The 10,794-nt window shown below is 32.5% G+C and overlaps 5 protein-coding genes across 5 annotated transcripts; 2 read left to right on the top strand and 3 right to left on the bottom strand.

Annotated features, from left to right (window-relative positions):
- Window positions 1-1,161: 1,161 nt before the first annotated feature.
- On the top strand, window positions 1,162-2,393 carry cubi_03426 (actin-related protein; the record flags this gene model as incomplete). Its single annotated transcript, XM_029020439.1, has 2 exons — window positions 1,162-1,231; window positions 1,294-2,393. The coding sequence occupies 2 exons, from the start codon at window positions 1,162-1,164 to the stop codon at window positions 2,391-2,393; spliced, it is 1,170 nt and encodes a 389-aa protein (XP_028874883.1).
- A 181-nt stretch (window positions 2,394-2,574) lies between these two features.
- On the bottom strand, window positions 2,575-4,284 carry cubi_03425 (inorganic polyphosphate ATP-NAD kinase; the record flags this gene model as incomplete). Its single annotated transcript, XM_029020438.1, has 1 exon — window positions 2,575-4,284. The coding sequence occupies one exon, from the start codon at window positions 4,282-4,284 to the stop codon at window positions 2,575-2,577; it is 1,710 nt and encodes a 569-aa protein (XP_028874882.1).
- Window positions 4,285-4,571: 287 nt separating this feature from the next.
- cubi_03424 (uncharacterized protein) lies at window positions 4,572-6,806 on the bottom strand (the record flags this gene model as incomplete). Its single annotated transcript, XM_029020437.1, has 1 exon — window positions 4,572-6,806. One exon carries the CDS (start codon window positions 6,804-6,806, stop codon window positions 4,572-4,574), a length of 2,235 nt encoding a protein of 744 aa, XP_028874881.1.
- Window positions 6,807-7,483: 677 nt separating this feature from the next.
- On the top strand, window positions 7,484-8,089 carry cubi_03423 (HREF motif-containing mRNA splicing related protein; the record flags this gene model as incomplete). The annotated part of the gene is made up of 1 exon (XM_029020436.1): window positions 7,484-8,089. The coding sequence occupies one exon, from the start codon at window positions 7,484-7,486 to the stop codon at window positions 8,087-8,089; it is 606 nt and encodes a 201-aa protein (XP_028874880.1).
- Window position 8,090: 1 nt separating this feature from the next.
- On the bottom strand, window positions 8,091-10,604 carry cubi_03422 (helicase involved in DNA repair; the record flags this gene model as incomplete). Its single annotated transcript, XM_029020435.1, has 1 exon — window positions 8,091-10,604. The coding sequence occupies one exon, from the start codon at window positions 10,602-10,604 to the stop codon at window positions 8,091-8,093; it is 2,514 nt and encodes an 837-aa protein (XP_028874879.1).
- Between the last annotated feature and the right edge of the window lie 190 nt (window positions 10,605-10,794).

Below are 10,794 nucleotides of genomic sequence, written 5' to 3'. Positions count from 1 at the left end.
AATGATTTTCAAAAAATATAACCATTCAATGGGTATTTCTTGGGATAAGTTTGAATGTTGAGTTCCCATTTTTGTAAGATTCAAAGCTCTTCTAAGCTACTCAAGAAAGTGAAATATAGCTTGGGGAGCAAAATAGAAATTTTCGTTGAGTTTCTAGAAATGGTTGTTAAATAAACAATAAACCTTCTTCAAGTTAGAATCCATTTCAGAATCAAATCCATTGTAATTGTGTTGCTTTATTCATTCATATAATTTGAACGTGTCTATCCTAAAAAAAGAGTAAAACTCTGTAGATCTAAATAACAAATCCAAACATGTTCATTGTTCTGAATTTTTCCAATCCCACGTATCAGAAAAAGGATAATGGGTTTTACGGAGTAACGAAGGTTTCTATACTTTCATCTGAAGTACACCTGCGATTATTGGTTACCAGTTTTAACCATTTATTATGTGGGAGACTGTAGTTTCTTTCTCATTTAGGATCTTTAAAGACGCACTTTTATCGGAGACAGATATTGAACACAGCAAGCCTTCTTTTTTTTATCTTTATCAGAGAAAACTATATGAAACAGAATTGGACAACATACTTCGATATCGTTGAAGAATTGTCCTAGTTAAAGGCCCATAATAAAAACAATTACTGTAGTTTTTTCATGATTTGCTGCTTTAATAAGATAATTTTCGAAATTTCGGCTCTAAAACTCACCAAATTCAACAGCTTGGGCAACTACAAGTATATCTGCTTTGTGAAAATATTCATATTTTGCACAATTTTAAGTATGGAACTCATTTTTTCTTAAGTATTAATTTTCAGACTTTAGCTCCTCTAGAAAATCTCTTATATTTTGTTTAATGATCAATAATTCAGAAGCTTTTGAATTTGCTTATTCTTCATTTGAAAACTTCCTGCAATATTCATGCAATATTCTATTCAAGTTACCGCCAAAACAGACTCCACACTTGGCGCCTAAGGTTTAGTATTATAGTATAAATAATCCCACAAGATTAACTGAGAAAAGGATTGATTAATGGAATGAATAGTGAATGGAGTGGAACAATTATATGCTGAGCTTTTAATGTCTTCGATTTATATTTTCTGAAATTAAAAAGTGAACTTTGTTGGATTTCGGACAAATTTAATAAAGCAATAGGACTTTAAAAATGAAGCTGTTAATTGATAAGCAATTGGAGACCAGTGTAACTGGAGTAAGCTTCCATCCGAGTTGGAAATGTAAGTTTTAGATTTGGGGTGACTTTTGATGAGTTGAACTAACTTTTTTCTTCTGCTCTTAGATGTTTCGTTAGTCTGTGATAAAAGAAGTATTCAAATTTACCAGCTAAATAATTTACATCCAAGCAACTTTTTGATCAAACTGTCGAAGCATAGGAACCAAATAGTTTCAATAGACTGGTCCTTACTACCTGTAAAGTACTCGAAGGATTCTTCTTATAGTCAGCTAGTTTCAGCTGGAGAAGATCGCCTTGTTATTGTTTGGCTTCTCAAAGCAGAGGCTGAAAAAGATGGTTTTCCTGAGAAATTGAGAGTAGTTTTTTCTGCGGTAAACTGCATCCAGTCAGACTGCTATCCAATATTTTGTAGATTTTCCCCATTTCGAGAATTCTGCAGTTTTGCAGTTTCCACAACTTCTGGAGAACTCTTTTTCTTTACTTCCAATAGAAGTCCAAGCTTGGGAAGCGAGAAAAATATTTTGTCTGAAACTGGCCTGAAAGATTTGTATATATTTGAACAACTTAAAATTAAACTCTCTGAGCTTCCTCTTTCCTGTCTAGCTTGGAGTAATAACGGCAAATTCATTGCTTGTGGTGGACTTGAAAATAAGGGTATTATTCTTGGAGTCTCGATTGAAAGTTCTAATCTTCCAGATGAAAACCTCAATGGAAACTTCTCGGAACTTCTTTCTCTTCAAAGTCTTTTATCATTCGAAAGTCAAAATGCCATTTTAGCTTGTGATATCAGCCCTGAGGGTAATCAAATCGTATTCACCGACAAAGATTCTTTTCTTTATTTTACTCAAGTTGACAAAAAACTAGAATTTCTCAACTCTTCTCTAAAGTGGAACGGACTGCCTCTAATTAATTTAAAATTTGTGCATGAAAAACTTTTAGCCGCCGTTGGTCATGACTGCATACCGGTTTTATTCATGCAAGAAAAGAGTTGCATGTGGATTCATGCAACCCAATTAAATGGCGCCATATTGCCAAATTATCTGGACCCAGTATGGCAAATGAATTTCGATCCACTAAAACACTATACTCAGAATTCGGTGCATAAAAGACCAATAATGAAGGTTTTTATTCCAAACTCATCAACCATAATTTGTTATGGGTTTGACGGAAAGTATTCCATTTGGGAGTTGGATTCTCTCGAATAGCTATAAATAGGAAAGGATTTATGGTAAAAAGTGAGTTTTTTTAAAAAAAATTTTGAAATCAATTAGCAAGGAAGTAAATAATTGAAAAATACCTTTATATAGAGCTATTAATTAATATTTAATAAAGATAATAGAGACAATTTTTACACAATAGTAAATTATATATGTGTTAAATTACTAGTCATAATTTACGATCTAAAATTATCACACTTGGAGTTTTTACTGGAGTAAAAAAAGGAGTTTTGCTTTTATTTGACTTAACTGTGGAATCTGTGTTATTGCTTTTCTGACTCCAATTGGACGAATCAAAATCTGCATTAAGATGTATAGAGACAGTATTTTCTAATTTATCTCCGGAAGTGGTAGGGCTTATAGTATTCTCTGTAGTCTTTTGCGCGGAAGGGGATGAGTACCTTAGTTTTGAATTTAAACAGGTTACCGAATTATTAAAGTCAGGAAGACATTCATGTTTGAATTCATTGTCATGCTTCCAAATTACTCTCACTTGTTCAAGAAACTTTAGTGTTTCTGGAGGGGCGATCTTTCTATCAGTATTAAGGTTTCTAGGACTAGACCCTGCACTTTTCTTCCTCAGGCTTGACTGAAACTCCGAATATTTACTTCCAGAGACAGTTTCCTGTAGATCAATAGGAATTTGAGCAGTTCTCTGTGAATTCCAATCCAAGTAATTGTTTAAAGAATCTAGCCAATAGTCTTCTTTGTATACAGGGTCTTTTTTTTTAACATAATCCTCCTGTGGAATATTAGCATCTTTTTCGATCCCACAATAGCAATTATCTGGCTTTCTGCAACATGGACATACGAAAATTTGATTCTCATTAGAGTAAATACAATGCTCATCAGTACCTAAAGAATTCATAGTTTTAACCTCTCTTATACTTTGAAGGATGTCCTGATAAGTGTAGGTGGAGTCAATCGTCCTTCTTTTACTTTTAAGTTCAAACTCTGGAGTTAAACACTCATTAAAATCAAAAATCTGTGGACAAATTACTAAGGGAAGAGGATATGAGCACATTGTCACTGCTGCAAACTGCCCAATTTTTAGCTCTGCAACTCTTCTTCCATCTAAAGCAACTTGGACCCCATTTCTAGAAGATTCTGGAACATGAATCAAAAGTTCGGTTGAACCTGGTAGTATTACTGGCCTAAAAGATAAGGTATGAGGACAAATTGGAGTGAAAAGTATCCCAGATACCTTCGGATGCACAATACTTCCACCTGCAGACATTGAATATGCTGTTGAACCAGAGGGTGTTGCTAAAATTAAACCATCAGCAAATACTCTTGTAAAATAACTTCCGGAGCAGTACACATCGATGGAAGCAAGACAGTGTCTGTTTCCTCTTTCAAATACGCACTCATTTAAACAAGAAGTTTGTAATACATCTCCATTTTCCTGAGGAACATATAGTGTCAGCCTTGATCTTAGTGAAACAGCAAAAGTTTGTTTCCTCATTATCCTATCAACAATGTCATTAGCTTTTGAGTAATGGAACAATGACATATAGCCAAGGGATCCCATTGCAATACTTATAACTGGGGGAACGGACGTTTGAAATAAGTGTGATAGCCAAAGCAATGTTCCGTCCCCACCTAGTGAAATTGCAAGATCAATGATCTCTCCTAAATCAACTTGAGTTTGGGATATTGAATTTAGTTCTAGATCCGGGTTTATAGCCTTCATATCATGGATTGCCTCATCTTCGCAATATACAACTGCATCATACACTTTTGTTAATGTGATTGCCAGCTCCACCGCTAGTATTGTAGAGTTTGGTGACCTCGGCCTCTTAATTATTAAGATATTTTGAGGAGTTTTTGAAAACCTACAGGTATTATCACCATACATAAACTCGTCAGCACCTGCCATATTTGGTACTATATTAAAGAACACTTTTTTTATTCAGTAAGAGTTTACCATATCATTAAAATTCTTAACATAAACATCAAATATTGCTTTTAATTTCCAATTTAGAGAAACTCAAAAACCTTTCTTTTCTTCTTAAACTCAATTTTTTTGAAAATTTGTCTTTTCCGAGCCTTGTTACTTTTTAATCTTCTAATTAATGCATTTTGGCGCCAACACCCCAATTTTATATATATTAAATCTGTTAATGCAAATAATATAAATAACAGATGTGTGATTAGAATTGGCTCCTACTTTGGTTTTCTGGATTTTTTAATTATTTCAATGGCACGAATACTTTCCCTAGAAAGGTCTTTTGAGACAGTTCTTGCAATATTTCGATTTTTTGCTAAACTTATTAATTGATCAAATACTCCAAAGCTCTTATTATTCTTTCCATGTGAACAATAATACGGAGAAGATCTATTTGGCTTCTTATTATGGTGAGTTTCAGATTTCTCGCGGAAAGGAGAGCAATCTGACTCTTTACTACTTTGGAAGCCTTGAATAAGCTTAAATATGTCTTTTTCGTGGTTAGATTTACTCAACTTTTCTCGATCATCTTGCTTTGTTTCACTAATATCCATTTTGAATTGCATATTTTGATCAGTTTGAAAATTATCTGCATTTATATTTTCTTGGTTAGTAGTTGCAATTCTTTCTGTTTTGATATTTTCAGCTTCTATATGACTTTGTTTTTTTTCAATTTCACTATAATCATTACTTTCTTCAAAGCCCATAATCCCCACTAAATTCGGTAGCATTTGAGAGTTTTTCCTTGAAATTTCAAAGTTTTCTATTGACTCAAATTTAGTAAGGTTTTCAGTTTGATCATCTTTTTTATTTTCTGAAAGGTTTTCATCCTGGGATACTATTAATTCTACCAATATATCGTCATTCCCTTCTTCTATTGACTTAGGAGTATCTTTCTTCTTCTCAACAGACCCATTTTGACCCCAAATGCTATTAGAATCTACTAAAGACTGGTTAGAATACATTTCTTTTAATTTGATTTCCTCTTCCATACTTTGATTTTCCAACTTTGGTTCCGAAATCTCAATTGTCGTGATTCTACAACCCAGAGATTCCAATTCGTCTTTTGTTTTTTCAAATCCTTTACAGATCAAAAATTCTGGATTTTCTTTGCACTCCACATTTAAAATTGAATTTGATGACCCTACCTCGAATTCGTCATTTAATTCTTCCAATTTCAATACTGATTCCAAACCAGATTTTGTTCTTATTTCTGATTCAGATTTTGGTTCTAGTTCTAATTCTATGTTTAGGTCAAGTTCAAAACCTGATTCTGATTCTAAGACTTTAATCATGCGATTTTCCTCTACTTCAAGATGTTCATGTGAGCCCGATTCCAAATTTGCATTTAATTCAAAGTTCTCACCTTCAAGCTTGGGATTGACTGACTCCAAACTATTACAAAATTCACCATCAGTTTCCTCTATTACTTCAAAAATTTGATTTTCTGTAGAATAATCTGCTTCAAGCTGCTCAATATCCTTTATTTCAATATATAATAGTGATTTTTCTGTGTTACAGTTCAAGTGGTTCTTTTTGAATGTTTGATTAAAAGTCGATGGCCTAAGCACACTAATAACATCTTTAGTTAAAGAATTATTCTCTTCTACTTCTTTCTGGATTGTTAAGCTTTCCAGCTGGAGATATTTCTTACTATTTTTCTCGTATTTCAATAAATAATCCATCTGATTCATCATTATGGACTTAATTTTCGAATTGCTTTTTAAACTCTTTTTTTGTAAGTCTAATATAACCATACTATTGTATTTTCGGGACTTTTGAAAATGATCTTTTACAATATTTTGAACTTTATTTAAATAATTGATGGCCCTAAGGCCCTGAGTCTGATTTGATGCCTGGTATTTTAAAAATAAAACCTTTAACAAATTTTTGTTTAATACATAATCAATTAGGTGATTTTCCGCTCCCACATCTACTTTTGGTTCTGTCATTTTGAGAAATTCAGGAAGGCAAATAGTTAAGTCTTTTGTATTAGCAATATCAAAACATTGTTCTTTTTCGTTTTCTTTTTCTTTTTCTTTTTCGTGTTCGTGTTCGTTTTCGTGTTCGTTTTTGTTTTCGTTTTTGTTTTCGTTTTCGTTCTCTCTTATAGCTTTTAAATATTCTTCATTCACTATTTCATTCTCTAATTCGATTCCCTCTAAGTTATTAATTATCTCATACTTCAATTCTTCATATTCAAACTCTTCATCCATTTTTTCAACTGAAATTTCCTCTTCTTTTATGCTCTCAAAGTTCTTACTCGTTATTTGATTAATTTGATCAATTTGGTTCAGAATCGACTTGTCATCCCATAGAAGGCCCTCAATTAATATATTCTCCTCATTTACAATCTCTTCAACTACAGCAAAATCTTCTTGGTCTTGGGAATCTATTATGATAACTATTTCATTCTTCTCGTCCTCTATAAATCCAATTTCTGATCCTTTCATTTTGCACTATCCCTCTATTATTAACTTGAATTTCTTATTAATTAATTAATTATTTTTTATTGATTTTCTCACCTAATATATTCAGCAAATAATTACTTTTTTAATTGATTTGATTACCATAATATTATTGTGAGTACTCAAGTATTTTGTAATTGACTATTCTTGTTATATTGTGGTTCAAAACTATGTTAAAGCATTTTATTAAAAAAAAAAGAATGAAAAATTTTAAAAGAGATAATACTAATTAAAATTATCTGAGGTTCACTATTGTGATTAATAATTACATTTCTCTGTATGTTTGCATGCGCATGCAAATTTGCAATACTAAATGACGTCATTTCCCCACATTTTACATTTATCAATTATTATTAATAAATTGAACTAATCAACATATAATAAAGCGTGTTATAGATAAAAAAGGTTAATAGTTAGAACTGATTATTTTAAAATACCCATATGAATAACATGATTTCAATTCTTTATTTCTCATTTTCTTTCTTTATTTTCATTTTTTTAATCTGATTAATTAAATATTTAAATAAAAATATAACTTTTGGCGGGTATCACGAATTTTTGGCGGTATATATTCTTTTTACAAATGCAAGTTAAAAGAAAGAAAAAAGGTTTTTGTGTAAATCGAACGTTATGCTTACAAAGAAACGACTTTTAGACAAATTATGAGTGGGTATGCCGTCAATAGGTACACAATTGAATCTAGGAAGGTACATAAATCTGATCAAAGAGGGCATTTAACTTTAAAATATAGAAGAGATAATACTGGGACTAAAAAAGCTGAATCAGTTATTAAGGTTGAAAGAGAAATTGAAAACTCTAGTCTTTCTGAACCAGTGGATAATATCATAAATGACTCCTTAAGCTCAGAAGTTAATAATAATAATTTAAATATTAAGAAGGGTGCGGAAAGTGATGGGGAGTTTGAGCTTGAGCTTGAGGATGAAGGCGAGGAAAATGAGCTGGATGATGATGAAGACCTGCTCAGAGAGTTAGAGAAAATTAAAAAGGAGAGAGCAGAAAAAGAAAAGGAGAAAAAAAACAATGATATCAAGCTGATGATGCAAAACAATCCTTTGTTGGAAGAGTATCATGAAAATGGTAGGGATGAGGGTGATTCCGACAAAGAAGAATATATTTTGAAGAAAAGATGGACAGAAGATACTGTTTTTAGAAACCAAAACAGAGTTTCTCAGCCTAAAAAACGATTTATAAATGATATATTACATAGTGATCAACATAGAAAATTTATGAAGAAATATATATTATAGGTTATCTGTTTTTGTGAAATTGCCTAAATAAGGAATGCATTTCATTAATCTTTGCTTTGCTTGTGTTCTTTTTCAGAGACAATGCTGGCCTTCTTATAGTTTGGTTTGGATTTTCCAAAGAATCTTTACCAATATTCTTTGATAAATTCAAAGAAAATGAGGTAGATGCAGTAGATGAAATCTGATCAATGTTAGACACTTTTGTGATAGTGGAACTGAGAATATCACTGTTATTAGATATCTTTCCAATTTCATCAATATTGACCCCAAGCTCATCATCATCCAAACTATCATCACTTTGTTTAATCAATTCAAGCATTTTTTCTTGTGTCTCAACATCACTATATTGCAGATTCTCATTTTCTAATGGAAAAGAGTCCATAGTCATTACTCTGTAGCTATATCCCTGATCTATAATAAACTGTTGTCTTTTATCAGCATACTCCATTTCCTCTGTATCTTTCGAAAGAAGGGAGTAAAAGAAAGCATTATATGGTTGCTCCGAAATGTCTGTATTTTCTGATGTTTTGTTTATCACTTTCCCCGATTTCATACCAGAGTATGGTTTAGGCCTTAGGATTCTTCCAAGACGCTGAGCTTCTTGACGTCTCGAAGCAAAATTAAAAGAAATTTGAATTACAACATTGGCTAATGGAATGTCTATTGCATTATCACCAACCTTGGAAAGAAATATTGTATTAAAGTTCGGGTTTTCCTTGAACTGTTGAAGAATTTTAATACGTTCTAAAGTATCAACACTACCACATACAAATGGTTTCTTTAGTGCCACTGCAATATTAATTAAAGCAAATAAAGAATCACTAAAAACTAAGATTTTGTCTCCTCTTTGTTCATGCCAACGAATAAGAAACTCACAAACCCTTAATTTATTTGGATTACATACCCAAAGTTTTCTTTTCTTAGCATGAGAACAATCTAAATACTCTCTATAATAGCTCGCTGTCATTGGACACCATACTTCACTACAAAGTGCTCTTGCTAAGTATCCTCTATCCTGTAATTCCATCCAATTTGCTTCATATAACTTTGGACCAATCAACCATTGGAGATCTTGAATTAAGTCATCCTCCCTTACTAAAGTAGCTGTTAAACCCAACTTACAATGAGCCTTAACAATTCCATTAATTCTTCTAAAAGCTGGAGCTGGCGCAAATTGTACTTCGTCAAATATAAGTAAACCCCATTCTCTTTCTTGTATTTGTGAAATAATCTGAGATGAAGAGGTACTTCTTTTCCCTGTGAATGCCATCATAGTATATGTAGTAACAAGTACAACAGCTTCAGAAGTCGGACCAAGAGGTTCTTTGTTGCTACTTGTTAAACAGTGGACCTTATTTGGATCCACTGTCGTATATTGTTCAAATTGGAACTTCCACTGAGAAACTGCCACTGCACTTGTTGTTAATATTAATACTGACTTCCTCATTGTACATGCTGCAGTAATACCTGTTAAAGTTTTCCCTGCTCCGCATGGTAATACTATAATTCCAGATCTAGCACGCCCATTACTAAACATCATCCTTAAAGCTTGCTCTTGATAATATCTAATTTGAGTAGTATGCCTCAGAGAAACATCTAGATTAGGGTTTTTTGAGTCGGATCTAAAGTCATATTCCGATAACAATGGCCTATGAAGAGTTACAAATGATGCCATTGTAACAATATCCACTTTATCACCAGAAATTTCAAAAGAATAAATCATATTGTTAGAGTTGGAATTTGAATTATTATTGGAGGTTTGGTCCGTTAAAGATAAACTACTTGCAGTATTTTCGTTATTATCCTTGTTTTTATTAGGATTTTCACTAATCTTAAAGGCAAGATCATTTGGATTCAAACTTGGAGCCTGAGCAACATTAAAATCTGATTTATTAATATCATCTTCTTCAGGCCTATTACCTGCGTTAGTTCCAGTTGTACTTGGTGCAGCACTTGATGAGCTGTTAACTTTTTTAATAATCCTAGCAGATTTGATTCTTTCATCAGAAAGCAAATAAGACAGTTCCTGTCTGCTAGTAGCTTCAACGAAGTATCTTCCATCCAATAATACAATTTTTAACTTCCCAAAAAGTTTGCAATGACCTCTAATTGCATTCACCAAAGCATCAGGAATCTCATTCTTGCTAAATTTTCCAAGTGTCTCTATAATTGAGTCAACCGTTATTCCCAATGATACTGCTGCATAAAGGGAAAATATAGTCAATTGATATTCATGTATCAGCTCTGGCCTACTAAGAGGTTCCGAAATAGTCACCAAAAATTCACACGCAGCTTTACTACTTTGGTGAAAAGTTTCAATAATTATTAATCCGTCTGGAAATACCCATATAGGTCTTTTGTCGTGATCCAGCTTCAGCTTTAAGTCTGAAGAATAGTCCCTAAAAGGTTTTAAAACCACCTGCTGAGAATCACAAGCTAAAGGAAGAGGCTCTACATCATTTGAACTAGGGTCATAGTTGATCACAAACCTTGATAACTTTGTTGTCAAATCCATTAATTCACTTTTTGGTTGAATTCTCTTTTGATCATTCCTTTAAATAGTGCCCCTTAAATATGGCGCCTGACTTATGGCGCCCAAACCAAATTATTTTAGTAAATTGATTAGAACAACATGCAAGCTACTGTGGATAAGTGGAGAGAAAAATAGCTAGAGCTTAGATTTCTGTTTTGGTTTTCTTTTTAAA

Source organism: Cryptosporidium ubiquitum (genome assembly GCF_001865345.1).
Source record: "Cryptosporidium ubiquitum isolate 39726 chromosome Unknown contig_3, whole genome shotgun sequence".
NCBI lineage: Eukaryota > Apicomplexa > Conoidasida > Eucoccidiorida > Cryptosporidiidae > Cryptosporidium > Cryptosporidium ubiquitum.
Note: the sequence above shows the minus strand (reverse complement) of the source record. Positions and strands in the feature narration are given on the sequence as shown.